Source organism: Ornithodoros turicata, chromosome 4 (genome assembly GCF_037126465.1).
Source record: "Ornithodoros turicata isolate Travis chromosome 4, ASM3712646v1, whole genome shotgun sequence".
NCBI lineage: Eukaryota > Metazoa > Arthropoda > Arachnida > Ixodida > Argasidae > Ornithodoros > Ornithodoros turicata.
This window is the reverse complement of record NC_088204.1, coordinates 76,780,682-76,803,315: the sequence shown is the minus strand read 5'-3', so window position 1 is coordinate 76,803,315 and position 22,634 is coordinate 76,780,682. Positions and strand designations below refer to the sequence as shown.

General features: G+C 50.5%; 1 protein-coding gene across 1 annotated transcript in view; it reads left to right on the top strand.

Moving 5' to 3' along the window:
• Window positions 1-154: 154 nt before the first annotated feature.
• LOC135391945 (85/88 kDa calcium-independent phospholipase A2-like) overlaps window positions 155-22,634 on the top strand; it is a 27,090-nt gene continuing 4,610 nt past the window's right edge. Inside the window, exons 1-13 of the mRNA XM_064622525.1 lie at window positions 155-407; window positions 8,070-8,131; window positions 8,199-8,365; window positions 8,989-9,204; window positions 10,198-10,375; window positions 10,433-10,608; window positions 12,371-12,464; window positions 12,531-12,713; window positions 15,088-15,340; window positions 18,035-18,277; window positions 18,946-19,096; window positions 19,152-19,291; window positions 20,739-20,893. Of these exons, the coding sequence (XP_064478595.1) occupies window positions 8,075-8,131; window positions 8,199-8,365; window positions 8,989-9,204; window positions 10,198-10,375; window positions 10,433-10,608; window positions 12,371-12,464; window positions 12,531-12,713; window positions 15,088-15,340; window positions 18,035-18,277; window positions 18,946-19,096; window positions 19,152-19,291; window positions 20,739-20,893 (2,013 nt within the window). The 5' untranslated portion in view covers window positions 155-407; window positions 8,070-8,074. The remainder of the gene's footprint in view (window positions 408-8,069; window positions 8,132-8,198; window positions 8,366-8,988; window positions 9,205-10,197; window positions 10,376-10,432; window positions 10,609-12,370; window positions 12,465-12,530; window positions 12,714-15,087; window positions 15,341-18,034; window positions 18,278-18,945; window positions 19,097-19,151; window positions 19,292-20,738; window positions 20,894-22,634) is intronic.

Below are 22,634 nucleotides of genomic sequence, written 5' to 3'. Positions count from 1 at the left end.
TTGACCAAACCAACGCCTCCAACCAACAAGAGGAGGCGTTGACCAAACACTAGCGCGTCAGAACGTCGTCACTTCCGCTTGGAGACTGCGTTTTCGTTATTTCTATTTTTACTTTTTCCTCCTTTCACATCTCCTCTTTCAATCGTGCGTCGGAAACTGTCTCCCGTTGTTCCGCGTTGCCGGAGAAAGGGAGAAAGTTGAGCTGGTTAGCTGCAGTGTGCAATAGATAAGCTGGCGGCAGTGGTAACTGCAGTTTTCCGCTACCGCCACATTTAAATTCAGGTTCCCTTGCTCACTTAATAGTGTGATGCAGTTTCGGTGGCAGTGCTGCGTGTAGTACAGACTAGAGACAATTAAGCGACTTCACATTTTCTTTGGTGCGGCTACTCCCTCGTGACACTCAAAAGGTAAGCACTTACAGCATACGCTCTCGCATACAAGAGGCCGATAAGAACACAATTGATCGTAGCCGAAAGGTCATAGAAGAATATATATAAGATAAATAAAAATGTATAACATATAATAAAATAATGCATTTACTACAACGATTTGTAATAAAAAAAAATAACCGTCTGCAATTTGTGTGTGTTCCAATTAGAGCACTGCACGGGCCTAATTTTCAGGCCCGTGTCCGGCCCAGGCCCGGCTGCTACGGCCCGTACCCGGCCCGGGCCCGACGTCTTTTATATATTTCCGTCCCGAGCCCGACTCCACCGGCCCGGGCCCAGCCCGTACCCGACTGTTTCCATGCTCAGGCCCGGTCCAAGCCCGCCTCTGCTCTATTTGTTCTCGAGGTTCGAAGGCTTATTTAGATTTACTAAAGAGCACAACGCAGCATGGAAAAGGACGCAGCTAATTAGTGGAGAGTCAGGAGGTACCGGCTAGCCGCTCTGTGCTTGTGGTTGGTTGCTTGCTTGGGAACGCAGCGGCGCGTGGGCGTATGTACATTGCGGTTCAAGAGAGACTCATCGCCACTCTATTGCACATGCTCCGGTGTTAGTTCCTCTTTCTTGAACCCTCACGCGAACGAAATATATGTCAGAACACCTAACCTAACCGACCTCTTGCCGTACTCTCATAAAAACGAAATATTTGTCAGAACACCTAACCTAACCGACCCTCTTGCCCGACTCTCATAAGAACGAAATATGTCAGAACACTTAACCTCACTGACCCTCGTGCAGGACCCCACACCAATCGTCCCCAAATGTGTGTGAGTGCACGCGTGAAATCCAGACCCATTCACGAAATAAGCATGATCACATGTAAAAAAGTGATAGTTCTCAGATGAGAATACCTCATATCCCATACCCACTGGGTAAAAAAAGTACGGTGAAAATTGAGCTGTCCAGTCTCGTGAAGTGAAATATGTTCGCGTACATGCCCGACCATGTCTGGCGTTGTCAAGCCCGTACCCGGCCCGGGCCCGGTGGCTGAAGCCCGGCCCGACCCGTGGGCCTGGCTCGGGCTTTCGGGTAAGCCCGGGCCCGTGCAGTGCTCTAGTTCCAATACAGCCACTGTGGTTCCAAGCACCACCCGCTATTTTGGAGAAATTGTGGTGTCATGGCGGTCCGGTCCTTATGGAAAACGGCAACCAATGAAATGCGCCCAAGTTTGATTGACGGGTCGAGCCCCACCAGCTCCGGTGGCGCAGCGGTAACGCGTGCGCTTGGAGACTGGGAGGTCCGCGGTTCGAATCCGCGGGCCGGCTGTGCCGTCTGGGGTTTTTCCTGGGTTTCCCTCAGATGTGTAATAGGCGTATGCCGGCACAGTTCCCCTGAAGTCGGCCCATGGACGCAGCTATCCTCCCCCCGAGCGGATTCCGCTCGGTCTTCCACTACACCCTTTCCTCTCCTCCTCTCCACCACCTTTCCCTTCCCGAGAAACATGCCGCCTAATCAGGCAGGCAGACCTCTCGGGTTCCTCCCAACGACACTCCTCCTCCTCCTCGGGTCGAGCCTCTTTTTTAGGCTCCTCCTAATGGCCAGACTCCCTGTTGACCCATGACTTGAAAACCCTCGTCTCGGGTTTTCAAGTCATGGATCGTCACCACCAGCTCGCTTGAAACCTAACTTTCCTTTCGTTCCCTTTTGATACACGGCACTGGGCTCACGCAAGACGTGAAGTTCTTCCCAAATGAGAGATGGGGATATTGGGCCCCCGGACTGCAAATAATGTTGGATTTTACGCTTTCTGTCCCTTCTATCCTGCGTTTCTGAGCACTGACGATAATTTGCGCGTCCCCGAACGACAGTTTTCGCTTTCTTACCCCCACCTGTTACCGTTGTAGTAAGGAATATGATGGAATGGGGTAAATCCAACAAACGCTCTCTGTTTCCGGCAAAAAAAAAGAGAAAATATAAGTCACCCATGGTAAATCTAATTGCTCCATATAAAAGAAAACAGTTATTCACTTAAGCCCAATAAATTGCGGCTCTCTCTTCAGTATTTCGTTCGCGAGATAATGTACGGCGAATAAACACAAAGTTCTGAACCGCAGGGTTCGGCGGCGGAGCATTAGTTGAAAATTTATTCGCTACGCATTGTCCGCAAAGGACCTTCGGTGATATACAGTGAGAGCTGTATGACAAAGCAAACTAAATAATAAAAAAGCGTATTTGTTCTTAGGGCAGGATGTTGAGGAAGGCGCCCTCCAGTGTTCGGCCTCTGATACTACAGAGATCCCTCGATTGGGTGATCCCCACCCCCACCCCCCACCCCAAAAAAGCGCTTTTCGTAGAAATTGGACGGATCCAGAATCTTCAGAATCCAAGGAAGGTACTCCGAATCCACGAATCTTGCGAATCTCGAATCTTTCGGATCCTTTCGTCAATAAAGAGTTTAAAAATCCGGGGGGGGGGGGGGGGGTTGGAGGCTTTTCTTTTTCATTTCATTTCACCCCCCCCCTTGCCCCCCTCGCGGTACGCCCATGACGTATCCCGTTTTCAACGACGACGGGAGAAATCGATGAAACACGGGGTGATGGTTGGCCAGGAGCGTGCTATGTGGTGAAGTGCATTAAGACTGTCGGCACAGTTCCCTTAGAAGTCGGCCCAGGACGCACATTCCCCAGGGCGTCAATAGTGACGTTTCACGCCTCCTGGGGCTACACTGTGTCTTCCAGTCCTGTCGTGCAGCAACACAACATCAGAAGAACAGGAGACCTCCAGTGCTATCTCTTACAGGCGCGGAAGAACGAATAGACGATTTCAGAAAATCCCAGTGCTCCTTGCGGACGCGTTGCATCCTGGGAGGTTACTGGAATGAACTGTCCTTCACATTTCGTTTTCGCTGACCTTGACTCCTCGTGGACAATCGGACAAGAGAGAAGGAAACCGAAACAGCTTGGAGACCCTCTCCTCCTTTGTTACCAGCAAGTTCCCATGGTTCAAAGTGGCGCTAAGCTCTCTGGGATTTTCTGAAGTCGTCTATTGGCAAAGTTCCGTTAACGGCAAATGGCCGTGGGCTCACCCCCAGCGCGAGTTTCATATCATTTAATTCATTTCATTTTTATTTTATTGTACCCGCAGGATACATCTTAACCGGGAATAATAGAGACGGAGGAGCCAGAGGGCAGGGGTGGCCAGTAGTAATATTTCTTCGTATCATAGTACTAACACAAATACTTTTTGAAAATGTGTATTATAGTACATAATGCTAACACCGTATTATAATACATTATGGTAATAAAAGAATACTATAACTTTGTTTAACATAACTTTTTGGGCACGCAGAGCACGCCGTACCGACGTAGCTTGTGGTGACTTCCGGCGTCGCCCACGCATCGCGCCTCAGCGTGAGGCAGTTCAGAATAAATCATTCCTTCGTTTTTGGGCTCGCTGTCCGGACGTGTCCCTTTTATCTCTAGCTGGGATAGTTTCCCACAAGCTCATGCTGACTCGCAGCACTGTCTCTGAATACAGAAAAGCGATTTCCCGTCGGGCCCTTAGCAGGCAGAGCGGCAAGACAACGAAGTGGCAAAGTTCCGTTACCGGAGATTGGTCGAGGCCTCATCCAGCACTGGCTGTGGATGGAAAGAAACGATTTGCCGTCGGGCCCAGACGAGGCGGAACGGCGAGGCATCCAGCCTCTGGGTGCGCAAAAACGAATGGGGAAAGGCCCGTTACCGGCGATTGGCCGAGGGCTCATCCTGCACTGGCTGTGGATGGAAAGAAACGATTTGCCGTCGGGCCCAGACGAGGCGAAACGGCGAGGCATATCCAGCCTCTGGGTGCGCAAAAACGAATGGGGAAAGGCCCGTTACCGGCGATTGGCCGAGGGCTCATCCTGCACTGGCTGTGGATGGAAAGAAACGATTTGCCGTCGGGCCCAGACGAGGCGAAACGGCGAGGCATATCCAGCCTCTGGGTGCGCAAAAACGAATGGGGAAGGCCCGTTACCGGCGATTGGCCGAGGGCTCATCCTGCACTGGCTGTGGATGGAAAGAAACGATTTGCCGTCGGGCCCAGACGAGGCGAAACGGCGAGGCATCCAGTCTCTGGGTGCGCAAAAACGAATGGGGAAAGGCCCGTTACCGGCGATTGGCCGAGGGCTCATCCTGCACTGGCTGTGGATGGAAAGAAATGATTTGCCGTCGGGCCCAGACGAGGCGGAACGGCGAGGCATATCCAGCCTCTGGGTGCGCAAAAACGAATGGGGAAAGGCCCGTTACCGGCGATTGGCCGAGGGCTCATCCTGCACTGGCTGTGGATGGAAAGAAATGATTTGCCGTCGGGCCCAGACGAGGCGGAACGGCGAGGCATATCCAGCCTCTGGGTGCGCAAAAACGAATGGGGAAAGGCCCGTTACCGGCGATTGGCCGAGGGCTCATCCTGCACTGGCTGTGGATGGAAAGAAACGATTTGCCGTCGGGCCCAGACGAGGCGAAACGGCGAGGCATATCCAGCCTCTGGGTGCGCAAAAACGAATGGGGAAGGCCCGTTACCGGCGATTGGCCGAGGGCTCATCCTGCACTGGCTGTGGATGGAAAGAAACGATTTGCCGTCGGGCCCAGACGAGGCGAAACGGCGAGGCATCCAGTCTCTGGGTGCGCAAAAACGAATGGGGAAAGGCCCGTTACCGGCGATTGGCCGAGGGCTCATGCTGCACTGGCTGTGGATGGAAAGAAACGATTTGCCGTCGGGCCCAGACGAGGCGAAACGGCGAGGCATATCCAGCCTCTGGGTGCGCAAAAACGAATGGGGAAGGCCCGTTACCGGCGATTGGCCGAGGGCTCATCCTGCACTGGCTGTGGATGGAAAGAAACGATTTGCCGTCGGGCCCAGACGAGGCGAAACGGCGAGGCATCCAGTCTCTGGGTGCGCAAAAACGAATGGGGAAAGGCCCGTTACCGGCGATTGGCCGAGGGCTCATCCTGCACTGGCTGTGGATGGAAAGAAATGATTTGCCGTCGGGCCCAGACGAGGCGGAACGGCGAGGCATATCCAGCCTCTGGGTGCGCAAAAACGAATGGGGAAAGGCCCGTTACCGGCGATTGGCCGAGGGCTCATCCTGCACTGGCTGTGGATGGAAAGAAACGATTTGCCGTCGGGCCCAGACGAGGCGGAACGGCGAGGCATATCCAGCCTCTGGGTGCGCAAAAACGAATGGGGAAAGGCCCGTTACCGGCGATTGGCCGAGGGCTCATCCTGCACTGGCTGTGGATGGAAAGAAACGATTTGCCGTCGGGCCCAGACGAGGCGAAACGGCGAGGCATATCCAGCCTCTGGGTGCGCAAAAACGAATGGGGAAGGCCCGTTACCGGCGATTGGCCGAGGGCTCATCCTGCACTGGCTGTGGATGGAAAGAAACGATTTGCCGTCGGGCCCAGACGAGGCGAAACGGCGAGGCATATCCAGCCTCTGGGTGCGCAAAAACGAATGGGGAAAGGCCCGTTACCGGCGATTGGCCGAGGGCTCATCCTGCACTGGCTGTGGATGGAAAGAAATGATTTGCCGTCGGGCCCAGACGAGGCGGAACGGCGAGGCATATCCAGCCTCTGGGTGCGCAAAAACGAATGGGGAAAGGCCCGTTACCGGCGATTGGCCGAGGGCTCATCCTGCACTGGCTGTGGATGGAAAGAAACGATTTGCCGTCGGGCCCAGACGAGGCGGAACGGCGAGGCATATCCAGCCTCTGGGTGCGCAAAAACGAATGGGGAAAGGCCCGTTACCGGCGATTGGCCGAGGGCTCATCCTGCACTGGCTGTGGATGGAAAGAAACGATTTGCCGTCGGGCCCAGACGAGGCGAAACGGCGAGGCATATCCAGCCTCTGGGTGCGCAAAAACGAATGGGGAAGGCCCGTTACCGGCGATTGGCCGAGGGCTCATCCTGCACTGGCTGTGGATGGAAAGAAACGATTTGCCGTCGGGCCCAGACGAGGCGGAACGGCGAGGCATATCCAGCCTCTGGGTGCGCAAAAACGAATGGGGAAAGGCCCGTTACCGGCGATTGGCCGAGGGCTCATCCTGCACTGGCTGTGGATGGAAAGAAACGATTTGCCGTCGGGCCCAGACGAGGCGAAACGGCGAGGCATATCCAGCCTCTGGGTGCGCAAAAACGAATGGGGAAGGCCCGTTACCGGCGATTGGCCGAGGGCTCATCCTGCACTGGCTGTGGATGGAAAGAAACGATTTGCCGTCGGGCCCAGACGAGGCGAAACGGCGAGGCATATCCAGCCTCTGGGTGCGCAAAAACGAATGGGGAAAGGCCCGTTACCGGCGATTGGCCGAGGGCTCATCCTGCACTGGCTGTGGATGGAAAGAAATGATTTGCCGTCGGGCCCAGACGAGGCGGAACGGCGAGGCATATCCAGCCTCTGGGTGCGCAAAAACGAATGGGGAAAGGCCCGTTACCGGCGATTGGCCGAGGGCTCATCCTGCACTGGCTGTGGATGGAAAGAAACGATTTGCCGTCGGGCCCAGACGAGGCGGAACGGCGAGGCATATCCAGCCTCTGGGTGCGCAAAAACGAATGGGGAAAGGCCCGTTACCGGCGATTGGCCGAGGGCTCATCCTGCACTGGCTGTGGATGGAAAGAAACGATTTGCCGTCGGGCCCAGACGAGGCGAAACGGCGAGGCATATCCAGCCTCTGGGTGCGCAAAAACGAATGGGGAAGGCCCGTTACCGGCGATTGGCCGAGGGCTCATCCTGCACTGGCTGTGGATGGAAAGAAACGATTTGCCGTCGGGCCCAGACGAGGCGAAACGGCGAGGCATATCCAGCCTCTGGGTGCGCAAAAACGAATGGGGAAGGCCCGTTACCGGCGATTGGCCGAGGGCTCATCCTGCACTGGCTGTGGATGGAAAGAAACGATTTGCCGTCGGGCCCAGACGAGGCGAAACGGCGAGGCATCCAGTCTCTGGGTGCGCAAAAACGAATGGGGAAAGGCCCGTTACCGGCGATTGGCCGAGGGCTCATCCTGCACTGGCTGTGGATGGAAAGAAACGATTTGCCGTCGGGCCCAGACGAGGCGAAACGGCGAGGCATCCAGTCTCTGGGTGCGCAAAAACGAATGGGGAAAGGCCCGTTACCGGCGATTGGCCGAGGGCTCATCCTGCACTGGCTGTGGATGGAAAGAAATGATTTGCCGTCGGGCCCAGACGAGGCGGAACGGCGAGGCATCCAGCCTTTGGGTGCGCAAAAACGAATGGCGCGCACATGGCACGTATATGCGCGCAATATATGCATTGAATTGTCGCTTTCAAATGATTTTGGACAAATCCGTGGTACGATCACCTGCATGACCGTGGTCCTACAACCAAAGTTTGACAGTACAAGATGTAATTCGCTGCGCCGGACTCACTACCAGAACGTGTTGATGGCCGAGCTGGGTGGGGTCACCTGAGAAATTTCAGGGGGGTGTTGCAAAAATGCAGGGACGGTGTACACCCCCCCCCCCCTGCGTGGGCGTAGGAAAACCCTGGCCGCCACAACAGTATATTCCAAACTGTACCACTGTCGTTCGTTGTGTATACTTGATATACTTCATGTTCATAGTATGAGTGACTCAGTTCTTTGCTATGAAACTTCTGCTCGCCCTAAAAAGTATTTCATTATATCCGTCAGAGCATATGACAATGCCCCTTCTGCAATTGCTGCGAGGGCAGAGGAACCCGGCGTCAGACGAGGTACGACCTTATGCAACCCTTTTTCTATATGGAGCCCCATTTCGTCGCTGTGCTCTTTTATCTGCAGGTTCTGAAGGTGAAGCCCGACGACTATGCACTGTTCAACATCTTGGTTCGCGAGGATGCCCTGATCCTCTACCGATGTTCCATGGGTGATACCGCGGAGGCGGCCTCCGCCCCGTACGAAATTGTGTTGCACAACGATATCACCCGCTCATCTAAGTGTGCCTATAGGTAGGGATGCGGCCAATGTGTGTGCAGGTGCGGTGCGCAAAGTGTGCGAGGGCAGAAACCAGCACGTTGAAACCAAAACTGCCACCAGGGCCCCCAGACCATTCCATTCCCATTCCTAGGACAGTTTCCGCAATTCGATTCCATTCCGGGCTTTGCTAAATCTGGAATGATTCGGGAATCATTCCACCTCCGCAGTGGCAACCCCGCAACTCTGATATATTCCCCCTTGGAAGCTCGAGACCCCCCAAGAGGAGAACTTCCGGGGACATTACTGGTCAGCGATGCTCATTGTTCATGTGTATAAACCCGATTAAATTTGTCGTACAACCGACAAAAGTAACTTATAGGGGGGATTGTGCTGGCTCCTGTAGGGCAATGTATAATGAGGTATCGACACAATTATAATGTGTTCTTATACCATAATTAGCGAACCTTTAACTTTGGTGCTAAAGCATGGCGTATTGAGAAAGTTTCGCTCTCGCTTTCTCTCTCCCAAATGCACTATTGAAGGTACGATTTCAAGGGGAGTTGCACCCCCGAGAGTACCTTCTTTCCCCCCACATAATGCGCACGATTTGTAGACTCGAATGCCCCGGAATCTAACGGTATATTATGCGGTGCAGTGTACTACGGACGAGAGACTATATCGAAGCACAACACAGTTTCATCCTCCTGAAGGACCAGCTTCCTCTGTTGGTTGAATGTGTACCTGATGTCTACAAGACGGAACGGATCCAGGAGGTGGTAAACCTCATAAGAGCCAACCCTTCTTGGAACCTGGCCCATGTGGCAGCCCACCTCGCACTGATCGACTGCTTCAACAACCCCAGGGTGCTCCCGTGAGTTCCGGTTTCTTTTTGCGTAACAAAAGTACTGTCAGAAGCTGTCTTCAGTTTGCCAAAAAGTGCAAGGGGCAGCGTGTGAAAGAGGGCAAACCAAGTGCACAGCCTAAGGTGCTCTCGTGGGCGAGACCATAGGGACGCCACTGTGCCGCCTTTTGGTGGGGATCCTGGTTTCGGTTTCGTTTCTGTTACCTACAGTAAAAACTGTCATATTGGAATGAAAATGCGATTTACTTGGACCACATATGTCGTTTTCGTCACGAACCAGCAGAAAACATCAACGTTGGACAGCCTCTTAAACGCGCAATATCTTGGTACGCAATGCAAGGTGCTAATACTGTCCGGGGGACGTCCCCACGAAACGGTTCATTCAGTGAACATCAGGGAACGACCCCCAAACTTCTCGGCGCCTCAGATCAGCTGTATAGCACGGTTTCTGCTTTGTGTTGTAGGGATTGAGCAATTGTGTGCGGGCCGTGTTTAGCCAGCTCCTTTCGTCGGACTGAGAGCGAGTGTGCGCAAAAAGTGGTCAAGCTCTATAGGCTTCTGGCCGCTCCGAAATGCACGATGTTCGGCTATTCTTGACGATGGGATAGCTCCTCAGCATTCGTGTCAATTGTCATCAACTTTAGTAAATTTGGCACGCGTTTCACGTTGGTGGTGTAAAAAAGCGACCTCCATTTATAGGAAGAACGAATGCCGTTGACCACGTGATTCTACGTGGCGTAGTTTTTTTTAAATTATTATTATTATAATCACGTTTTCTGGGACAGCCTGCTTGCCATGCTCCTTATACATTAGGAATCACTGCCAACAAGCTCAAATAGTTACACTTATCAGAAATCACGTCAGTTTTAAAGCCCCGACTATTCCAAGGTGCATCGAGTCCGAAAGTAAGTGTAAAGTTTATTTTGTGTATTTCTGGTGATGATGATGATGATTGGAGTTTTCTGGGCACCATGTTCTGATCGGAGCGTTTCTGATTAACAGGCTGATCGGCGAAGCGACACCAGAAACCCGTGTGACGCCGTTGCACGTGGCCGTGTGTGCTCAGAAGTTGGCCGCTGTGCAGGCGCTGATGGCTACGGATGTGCCTCTGGATTTGATGGACCAGAATGGAGACACCGTATACCACCAGGCTGCCGTAACCAACAAGGACATCATCAATGTAAAATGGGTGAGAACATCGTCTGTGGACATTGTATGATGACACGTCAGCCCGCAGGCCCTTTCTGCGCGTCCTGCACCCGCAGCAGCCATCAACCAGGTCAACAACGAGGGCCACACTCCACTGCAGCTGGCCTGTCGTGCGAACAAGCCAGAGTGCGTGCTAGAGCTGCTCAAACAAGGAGCAGACTTAAATTCTGCTTCCGACAGCTTCGATGGAAACAATAGGCCATTGTGAGTGAAACTTTCCGTCTGCTAGTCCGAAGGTACCGTATACATAACGCACCCCCACCCCCGAAAATTATCGGAACGTGAAAAATGTCCAGTGTACTGACACCTATTGAAGCATAACGCGCACCATAAAGTGAAAATACGAACGCTATCAGCGCACAGAAAGTGTGAATTCCACATCACCGTCCATATATGCCTGTTGCTCCTCTCTCGTCCTCCTGTACTTGTGCTCACAGCACGTGCTTTCCACCCGCGAGTCGCGCGACAGTGATCTAAAGCGAGCTTCTCCTAAAGCACGCAGGCGTTAGGTGAAGCCAACTTGCGAAATGGTGACGCGAAATGTTGTCAGAAGTTGTCCTGCTGTGTTCCTTTCACGTGTTCTGGTAGCTTGTTTTCCGCCAGTGCGATGTCACACAGCTTCGCGGTTTATTGTTGCGAGGGGGGGGGGGGGGTAAAAGGTGAAAAAACATCTCCTCCACCACCACCGAAGGGATATAGCCGCATTGTCCAACAGGATGTAAGGAAGTTCGCGGTGACGATGCTGAGGATCTCCCTCCCTTTTCGAAAGAAGCCAGCTCCGGTGGCGCAGCGGTAACGCGTGCGCTTGGAGACTGGGAGGTCCGCGGTTCGAATCCGCGGGCCGGCTGTGCAGTCTGGGGTTTTTCCTGGGTTTCCCTCAGATGTGTAATAGGCGTATGCCGGCACAGTTCCCCTGAAGTCGGCCCATGGACGCAGCTATCCTCCCCCCGAGCGGATTCCGCTCGGTCTTCCACTTCACCCTTTCCTCTCCTCCTCTCCACCACCTTTCCCTTCCCGAGAAACATGCCGCCTAATCAGGCAGGCAAACCTCTCGGGTTCCTCCCAACGACACCCCTCCTCCTCCTCCTCCTTTTCGAAAGAAGGAGCAGCATGACGATCGCGCGCGTCTCACGTCACGGGGAACGACGCATCCTCGGCGATCGTTCGTATCATCCGTAAAGGCATAATACATGAGAAGAGTAGGCATTCCGGCCGGGACCGGATAAGAATTCGTATCATCTCGAAATTCGTATCACCCGTGATCGTATACCATCGAGATTCTACTGTAGTTGTATGGCCGTGTTCTCTTCTAGCCTACCGGTAGCCCTATCTTTCCCGTAGCCCTTTCTGTAGGTGACTACCTCGCTGTTTCATGTTCAAGAGCCTCAGGAGTACTTAGGAGTACTCCCTCGCGGTACAGGTGGTATTTCTCTACGAAGCATTCGCGAACTAAGCCGTGCCAATAAATCATATTCCGCGCAGGATTACAACATTGACCTTCCAAACGATGCAACCCTTTTGATCCAGTTTGTTGCGGTTTCACAATGTCTACCAACGTGATGATTACGTCACGGTGACCTTTCTTGGGCAGAGGTCTATTACCACATCTTCCTGCAGGAACGGAAATGGCGACGATTCAGATTAGGCGAAGCGAAGCAAAGGTTTGATAACACCGCTACCAAAATGCTCTAAAATTCGATATTTGGCTTGGGGGCTTTAAAGTGCCCCAAAAGCCGTATTTCCGTGTTCCAAAGTGCACCAAAAGATGTATTTCTGTGCTCCAACGCTCTCCAAAATGCCCATTTTGATGCTAAAAAAAATTGCTCAAAATTACATTTTTGGAGTGTCATCACTGAAAGCACTGTAAACTGGAGACTACATAATTTGGAACCACTATATGAAGACAATAACGCTACAGGTGTTTCTATGAAGACAGTGGTGAAAGACACTTGTGTGTTTTTTGCAGCCTACAAAAAGACCACGTAAAGCACATGTGCGACTTCGAAGTTGATGACATGAAGTACGGGGGAACACCCCTGCACTGGGCCAAGACAACGCAGGTATTGCATTCACGACCTCTACAATCCTAGGAAGTGACTCTCATAACCACGTTCAAATTGCGTCAGTGCCTGGAGGCGATGATAGAGCTGGGCTGTGGCCTGGATGCCAAGAACTTCCAGGGTAACACTGCACTGCACATCATGGTGGCCAGAAGCAGACTATCCTGCGTCGTCGGCCTCCTGAGCCACGGAGCCAGCGTCGACGCAGTTGGCAAGGACGGAGACACGCCTTTGCACGCAGCTGTGCGGGTAATAGGCTCTTACCTGGTCTGCACTGTTTATGTCTTGGATATCTAGCAATATCCTCAAAGCTGCTTATGTAGTACAATACACTGTAAACTTTTTCACACCTTTAAAGTAGCACAGAAGTCATTTTTAACACCCAGTTTTCTTCCTATAAAACTGTTAAGTAGGCCAGTAAGATGCACCATGCGAAGTAATTTACACCACAGAGTCATAATTATCGCAGAAATTGAATTTAAAATATGCCGCAAAAAGCGACCGTGCGCAACGGTGGTGAAGAGCAGTACCAGCCTGTGATCTGCCTGGAACCTCGCGCTGACGCTATAAGGAGAACGCTCGCTGATTGGCCTAGAGAAATGTTGTCTGCTACTCCGCTGTCGTCTGCTACTCGGCTGTTCGGGGTTCTGATAACGCTTTTCTCCTTGCTCGGTAATGCTTCGGCCGCTCCTTCTATCCCCAATTCTCCGGGAAAACTGGCAAAACAGGTTTACGGCGGCAAAGAGACAAGGCGCTGACCCTCACTGACCGGCGAACCAGAACGAGCCTCCTTATGCCGTCATCGGTGACGTGTCATCATACCTCCTCATCTTCGTTATAGCTGGAGTGGCGAGTTAAGGGTGAAGGCGCAGAGCTACGTTTATGCGAGTTTTTTTCTGGGAAATAAATTGCACACATCAAAACCTTTCGCGCTATTCGGTATAATGACACACACACTTTCATCAGATGTCTTAATCTGAAATTTTTTTGGATGGCCCTCTGTACTCCTTTAAAGGTGTGCGCTATGAACATTCAACCTGGTTGCGTAACATTGCATCTCCAGGATGATATTTTACAAAATTTGGAAAGCATTACTAAAGATCAAGTGTCAGTGCAAATCTTGCTTTCATTATGTCTTGGATATCGTATAGGTACGAGCTAATGCATATATGCATCGCTATCGATAATCGAGCACGCGCAAGTGTCTACAATACTGTTGAACAATGTTGAGATGTTGCAAGACTGAATTTTTGGAGGACAGACAACACTCGAGTAAAGAAAATTTGTGCGAAACCGTGCTCCATTATGATGTTACGAAAATTACACCTAAAAAGGCGTGCGCCATGCACGTTGTTACACCTTTAAAGGTGTGAAAATATTTAGAGTGTACTGTACTCACAAACTGTTCGAAATATTGGCAACTCCTGCTTCACTCTACCTGCCCCAGGTGACTGGATTTCCTTCCCACTTTCCAATGTACTCCTGAATCGTATTCTGTGGAAGTAGACCTCTCCCTGTTTGTAAACAAATGACGTCATAGTGTTCGACAGCGCCACCAATTTGGTAGAGTTGAACTACGCTCGAAGCTAGGGGCGAACAACATCGGGTCCGAAAGCCACGGTTTTGAGGGAATTACGATGGTCCCTGAAAGGGGCTCAACCTTCGGTCCTACTTTTCTTTCGATATGAGGCAGCGAACAAGTGCCCGTTCGTGGAACCCAGCCCTCCCCTTCCGATTTGTTTCGGTTTCAGTCTGTTTACCCACGTCATTATGACGTTTCTCTGGTAGAGATCTATTATGTTTCCACTGACTGTTTTGTGCTTGTGATATATGCATATTAAGTTTTAGACTGATGTTGCAATTGTTACCCGTATTTCACTGGAATTCATTAAAATGCTGCACCGCAAAAGTAGCAATTCACAATTGCAAAATTTACGATCGCAGCTCTTCGCAAAACTGAAGAAAGGTCAGTAAATATTTTGAACGACAACAAAAAGTACGGACAGTTGAAATTGCTACCAATCATTAAAGAAACAAAAAGGAGTCGAGGTGACCAAGGTCGGGGTCACGAACTTAACATTCGGTTCTTTTTTACCAACTTCAGTTTGTGACGGATGGATGTTTCAGTGACAATAACTCCTTTTAGTGAAGCAGAGTTATGTGCTGAATTCAAGTTAAGGGACCGTTGATCTCGGTTCAAAGGTTAACGGGCGTTGGTGAAACTGATGGGCCCAACTGACCCATACCATATCATAACAGAGACATACTCAACTTTCTAGCGACATAAAGAGCCCCATGCATTGCACTGCATGCATGCTCTAAAATAAAAGTTGAATATTATATAAGTATGCCTCTGCTCGAATTGACAATTCATTAATATAAAGAATTTAATCAATCAATGGTTAAACAACCAGCAAGCCTTTGGCAAAGCTCCATAACGAAAACCTGGAATTATAGGGAGGACAAAAAAAAAGTGCATCAACTAGGCCTCTGAAAACCTCGATTATATGCATCCCCCAACCCTCGTTTTTCTGTTTTGGTCTTATAGGTTTTCTTATGGATCTCTGTCTGCTTTGTTTTGACTGTCGTACTACAAAACAAATTTCTCCCCCCTCCCCCCCAGGGCGACGTGTCAGTGGTCCAGGCACTGATAGTGTTTGGTGCAGACGTCAACTGTACAAACGAGAAGAATGAAACGCCGCGCCATTTGGCATCCTCGTTAAGCGTGGGCAACAGGGACGAAGTTATACACGCCCTGCACGCAGTCGGAGCTCGCCGTTGCAGTCGCAATCATGGATGTACAAATGGCTGCGCCGCCGACGGCACATGCAATGGCAAATGCCCTGAGAAACCAAAGTTCTTCAGTGCTCCTCACTGTAAGTAAGAGCCACTAAATAACCTCTATATAGTTGTAAGCATATGCTTTGAAATAGATAAGCTGGAGATAAATCCTGCATGGGCAGTGTTAACCTGTTAATTGTCCAAGCTAAAGAAAGATTGCTCAGTCAACGCCACCTGTCGAGCGCCACCGACAGTGTCGACAGAGGAGCAGGGCTGGCGAGAGGATGGGGCGGGGCACGCACCCGGGTATGGCGCCCTGGAGCCCGGTCCACTTGAGGTGCCCACGGGACTCAAGGCATGTCGTAATCATATAAAGAAGAAATACTCGGATTGTGTTATCGAGACGTGAAGGGCTAAGGACGTGTGGGGACAGGGTAGCGGACCGGGTATTACCCATCCCCGGGTCCAGTAACCTCTCTCGCCGTCCCTGCAGAAGGATTACCGGTATAGGGAGCGATACCTGCCAGTTTTGGTATTGCTATGTCTGCTTTAACCATATAGCGACGATAGTGCGTTTGGCGTGTTTACTGTCCTTAGGCCCGGCTGCAGAGTTAAGACGTCTAGAAACGAGGCGCCGCGCTAACAGCGATAGTGTGCTATTTCGCCCTCTCACATTGGGGGTGAAGGAAAGACGCGTCTCCGAAGATGCGCAATGAACAAAATAAAGAACGAAATGGTGTTCCTTCAATTTTGTTCTTTTTTTTTTGCGGACAATATTTATCGAACGGAATTTTGTTCTGAAAACGGCAGCGGTATCAGGGGTCCGAAGGGACCAGATGTTCTCATTGGGACAACCTCGTAGCTTTTATAATTAATAAGTTAGTTATTGAAAGTTAAGTAGGACATTGCCTTAGGAGTTTACTCGTGCCCTTCTAAGGAGTGCCCTTTAGCATGTGCTATATTGCAATTGATTTAATCTCGGAAAAAGTGATATATACCTTTTTATATAGATTTACATATAGGTAGATAGATTATATAGATATAGCTTTATAGTGATACAAGGGTGGTTCCATAAGTTTCCGGCCCGAGGTAGAAAATGCGCGCGAATTTGAAAATGCGATTAAGAACGCGTGGCGCCATCTGTTGGAGGGCCGGAGCACCACCCTCAGCCCTCTCCGTGCTTTTGTCGGTTGGAGAGCGGCATTTGAAACAGCCAGGGTGCACTCTTCAGTTAAAATAGAAAAAATCGAGTACCGCGCTGTGATAAAATTGTTGACAAAAGAGGGACTTTCGCCTAAAGAAATTAAAGCGCGACTGGACAACGTGTACAGGGAAGCCTCTCTGTCGTACACAACAGTAAAAGACTGGGCAAAGCAGCTTCGACTGGGGCGAGAGTCCATTCAAGATGATCCACGCGATGGTTGTCCAGTGGAAGTGGTGACACAAGAAAATTTGTCTCTTGTCGAGGAGGAAGTGCTGAGCGACAGGCGTCTGAAGGTGAAGGAAATCTCAGAAAGGCTGGGGCTTTCCAAAACAACCGTTTTTCGCATCATCGGCGAGGGCCTTCACATGAAAAAGGTCAGTGCGAGATGGGTGCCACGACTTCTCTCGTCACTGACGAGAGACCTTCGCACTGACCTTCGCACCAAGAGCAACAGCGCGTCGTGAAACTATGGTGCTCTACTATGATCCCCTTTCGAAAAAAGAGTCGATGGAATGGCGCAAACCAGGAGAAGCTCCCCCAAGAAAAGCCAAGGTCACACAATCCACAAAGAAGATCATGGCAACAATATTTTGGGATTGTCACGGGATCCTCCTCATCGACTTCAAGGAGAGGAACCCCACCGTGAATGCGACTTATTATGCTTCACTCCTGCTCCGACTGCGAGACGCCATCAAGGAAAAGAGGCGCAGCAGGTTGAGTCGAGGTGTCCGGTTGCTCAGAGACAATGCCCCTGTCCACACGGCTTCTGTCGCAAAGGCTGCACTGAAGGAGTGCGGCTTCGAAGAAATCCACCACCCACCCTACAGTCCAGACTCTGCACCGAGTGACTACTTCCTGTTCTCAAACTTGAAGAGGGATCTCAGAGGACGGATGTTTCAAAACGATATTGAGGTGCAAGAGGCAGTTTTCCAGCATTTTGCGGACAAAACTTCGGACTATTTTTTCAAGGGTATAAGAATGCTGGTTGAAAGGTGTCAAAAGTGCATCGAAGTTAAGGGTGGCTATGTGAAAAGTGATACACTTGTTTCGTCTCAATGACTATTAAAAGTTGGTCGGGTCGGAAACTTATGGAACCACCCTCGTATATATATTTTAATCTGTTCGCATTTAGCTGGGACACCCTGTATAGCAACGCGGCATGTCCCACTGATTGTTCTAGTGCAGAAAAGCTTACATTGGCTCGATTGAGCACGTTATGCTGGCCGCTTCAGTGCAAAGTATACGGCGCATTTCATTTGTCGCTTCATTAGTTTCTGCACTGCACTTTGCTGCATGAAAATGACCAGCAGAATTTTGCCAACCGCGCGTGGTTCCCGCTTCAACAAGTTTCCGCTGGGGATTTCAACACAAATAGCTTGTTGCTGCGCGCATGGCTGCACACGCGACCGAAGACTGCACGGCCGAGAGCTATGGGCAGCTGGAAGCATGCTTATGACTGGAGCAACTCCTAAGGGCTATGTCACGCTCGAACAGGCTTCTTTTAGTTTAAAGTACGGCGTCGCGCCTCATCTAAAGTGTCCCTACGTGAATATGTGCTCGATACAATTATGTCCCTTGTTCCCAGTATACGACGACTTACTGGGAAAGGATGTCGTCGAGTCCGCACTGAGGAGACTTCGAGAAGACCTTCAGCGAAAGAAGCGCTCTGGCCGAGTGCTCTGCCTAGACGGTGGGGGCATTCGTGGGCTCATCCTCACTCGGGTGCTTATGTGTCTGGAGACGGTCCTCGGCTGTGCCATTATGGACTGCTTTGATTGGGTGGCAGGCACCAGCACTGGAGGGATCCTCGCTCTGATGCTGGCACTTGGTAAGGTATCTTGCAAGGACGTCAATCTTTTGCAAACCTTTCGATCACACTTTCATATGTGAGAAAGAGCATTAGCATTCATCACTCTAGTTTTTCCCAGGTTTACGTTTATTACCCAGGTTACCCAGGTTTGTTAGTCATCGTTTTTCTTTTTTTTTGTTGTTGTCAGCTTTGTCTTTAATCTACCTCATCCTTCTTTCATCCTTTGTTAGTTTATCCTTCATTTCCCAATTCCTTTTCTTTTCTCTTTATTTATTCCTTAATTTTCTTTATTTATTTATTTCTTATTACTTCTTATTTCCTTCTTTCTTTCTTTGATTATTTTCTTTTCTTTTTATTTATTTCTTAATTTTCTATATTTATTTATTTATTTATTTCCGGAATAGCAAGCCGACGTTCCGTTTGGCTGACCTTTTTTTTTTCCTTTTCGTCTAATAAATATATCCCCCCCCTCCCCCTCAGGTTACATTTATCTAACTGTTCATGTTCCCTGCGCATACGATTCAAGGATGGCCAAGGATGGATTCAAGGATCCCTTGTTTCGTTTCATTGACCCCTGGAATGAGCACTGGAATGGGCACAGAGATTGACTGCTTGCGCCGACCGTCTGTCTTGCATGACGTAAAATCACCACCAAAATAAGGACAAACCTTGTCTCGCACTTTTAGGTAAAACACCGCAGAAATGTCTCCAACGCTATTTCGCTCTCAAGGACAGGGTGTTCATCGGAATCCGACCGTACGACACTGATGCCCTGGAAGAGTTTCTTCGGCGCGAAATGGGTGAAAATACGGTGATGACCGACATTGAGCGTCCAAAGTAAGTCGAGCAGACACGAAGACCGTGAGAGAAACTTTTACAATGTCTTTTGCAGGTTAATTGTAACTGCTCTCATGGCAGACAGACATCCTGCTAAGCTGCATCTGTTTCGAAACTATACTTCTCCAAAAAGAATGTTGGGGTTGGAAGAGGACAACTCGGAGATCCCTGCACCTGCACCACCGCACCCTTGTGGTATGTTCTAAAGTGGTATGATGTGGTACAGCTTGGGACAAAAGTTTACGGAACACGGCGCTCGCATATTTTATCACCGGAGCCGTCCCCTACTCGATATCAGAACGTGACAGAATAAGAAACGGGTGCCCTGCTATTCCATCCATCTCTCAATATTTGTGTCCGCTCCTGTTTGCTGCTTAGGTGTCGCGCCATTGGACAAATGCGGCACCCCGGTGTTCCGTAAACTTTTGTCCCAAGCCGTACGATCGGTGCGGATCATATTGGGTTTTCCCACGATACTGCGCATCAGCAATCGTAAAAAACGTTTGTCAATTATGTGTGGGATAAACGATGTGAATTGGACTATATGCCAATCCGATAAAATTAAATTAAAATCCATATCTGTGGAAAAAAAAGACCCACTCCAAATCCAAATCAGTCCGCAGAAATCTGATTCAGTCTGAATCTCAGTTGCCAATCGAATCCGAGACAAATCCACGTACCTTTCATCTGGACCTGAACGTGAAATTTCAGTTCGCGACACTGCACGATTGAGTGCCCAAACATTACGTAAACTTTTTATAGCTTTGTCTTTCTCGTTCTTTTCCTTTCTCCCCTCAAACAGTGGTTCCCCTCTTGCGCTGGTGCTTTGAAATGAATGCCATCTTTCAGAACTCAAGCAAAGGCAGAATGATCAATAAATGAAATATCATAGTCATGTTATGCTCCTAATAGACTAACCAATCCGATCTGCAGATGAGGCCTAGCAGTTGGTATAGGCACAACAGAACTGCAAACTTGACGTCTGAAGATGACATAGCACAAAGATATGGCTTGGTGATGCCATAGGGAAAGTGAATTGCTGTCTGGCATCAAATGAAATTCAGCCACTAGAAGGCACCTGTCGTGCATGGTAACCGAACCTTGACTTCATTTATTTATCTTTCATTTTATTTTTTCTACATTAACTTTACTTTCTACTAACATTAACCAAGACCGGACGACCACGCGTGCAGACAACATGGCAGCGCAGCTGGCGCAGATTCGTAGCGGAAGAGTGCTTTGATTGGCCAGCCTCGTGTTCATCCGCAATTGACGCTTCCGGAATCGCGGACGCTGGGCAAAAATATCCGGCATGGGCAGATCGCCGGCGAAGGGACAGCTCGCGCAGGGCGTCCGACGCTGAACAAAGTTCGAACTCTTTCGCTGTACATTCGCTCCGTGGGGGTTGGCCCATAAGGCTTCCCGCTCGTTGGTGGTAGCCAAGGTCGTGCTAAGGACTGGAAGGTGGCGGGTTCCAATCCTACCGCCAGTGTCTTCTGAAGTCGGCCTAGGACGCACACTACCCCCCCCCCCCCTGCTGTCCTCTCTCCGTCTGTACTCCGCTCGTAGCCACAGTTGCTAACACGCAATAAAAAAAAAAAAACATCCGTCTAATGTGTGTGCCTTTCATTTATGCTGACAGAGCAACCAGTATGGGCAGCAGCACGTGCATCAGGAGCAGCCCCAACTTACTTCCGTCCCTTTGGACGATTCCTGGATGGGGGCCTCATTGCCAACAATCCCACGTTGGACACCATGAGAGAGATCACTGCGTACAACAAGGCACTCAAGGCTACGGTACTGTAATTTCGTACGCATATTTAGGATACAGACGGAATGCAAAGATTTGATAGAGTTATATAGTGATGGGCGAAGTACCTCAAACTTGTACTTGAAGTCATAGGCGCCGACTGCGGGGGGGCGCGGGGGCCCTTGCCCCCCCGGAACGTCAACTAGGGGGGGCGCCGCCTCCCCCGGGAGGTCCCGCTAAGAGACTGACACCAGCCTTTGGGACTCGGCGCGCCCGGGTCAAAAGCGCGAAGAGGCACCAACCCCAAAAATGCATCTTGCAATTTGTAAAATACTCCGCCCACCATACTCATTATCACAGTAGAAGGTGAGGCGAAGAAACACAGAGGATGACAAAACACATAGACTGAATTTCGCCCAAAGCAATCAGATCAATGAAACGAAGCAGTCGTAAAGGTACCAGCAGCTGCGAGGTGTAACGGTAGGATCTTCGGAACGCATATCCGTTGGGAGCGGGTTCAACTCCCGCTGCTCCATTTCATTGACTATATATTGCGCGCATTTCCGGTCAAACACCGAGGATTCAGTACATTTTGTTCCTTTTGCACTCAGTTTTCAAAGGCGTGATGCCTTCAGTTGTGCACATGTTCACTGTTTACGTTCTCTCTGTTCTTCCTTCCTCTTATTCCTATACCAGTTCTGCATACATCATAGGATCCCGCCGGAGTGTGTGATTCTTCAACTTTAGTTTTGGGTTCTTCATTTTTCTTTTTCCTTTTTTTTTTCTTCTTTTCTTTGCCTTTTTCTTCCCCCTTTCACTTTTTTGTTGCAATAACAAGCTGACATCCATCTGGCTTTCTTTTCCTTTCTTTTTTTTTTCTTAATAAACATATCCCCCCCCCCCTCCGCGCCAGAGTATTTACTTCGCGGTGCGCCCTTGCCCCCCCTGGGAAAATGAAAACTCTCCGCCTCTGCTTGAAGTAACGTACAATGTTCCTAGCTAGCACCTGTACCAAGTCCTTTGCAATGTACTTTGGGGTCCTCATCAAGTACATTAAAAAGTTAGGGCCAGTTCTCACTTGGCGACGCCCGACGCGGCGTCGTGAGCGGGCGGCGGAAGTAGAGACGCATTTCCGCCGCCCCGTCAGCGCGCACGATTTTCATGTTCCCACCACAGTGGCATTCCGTCGTCCAATGCAGACGAAAAATCAGGGGGCGTGGCCTTTCTGTATCACCTAATTGGTGGCCAGCTGTCGTTCTCGGCGGCTCTCGTCGACGTCGTGAAAGAAGGTCGGCAAGGCAGTTTTTTTGGCTAGACGTCTCCCCTCCGACTATCCTTGACTTTGCTGACCAAGAGCGAGGGAGGCTCCGCCTCCAAATGGCGCGCCAATAGGAGGACTCTGGAGGCGAAGCGCTGCGGCCTCTGCTCTTGCCTAACAGATGGCGCACCGGTAGCGCTTCCACCTTTGTGGTGCTACGCTCTGAATCGGCGCCTTCTAACTGGTATAGTTGCGAACGTTTCCGATGCGCGTTCCGTTTATATATGTACGGTTTTTGAGCTGCAAGTTCCGTGTCTGACAATAAAAGCTCTCCTGATTAACAAAGTATGGTAATATTTGAATTCTGCCCACCAGAGAATACGCGACGCGGACAAAGCATGCAGTTTTGCGCAGTAACAGTGTCTGCTCGCGGGTTGTCAGACATTCACAAGCACGCTACCATATCTGTTCCATGCGCGTACCGAGAGAGGGCAAGGAAGGGCCGTTGCCCCTTCCTGGCGGATCTCCAA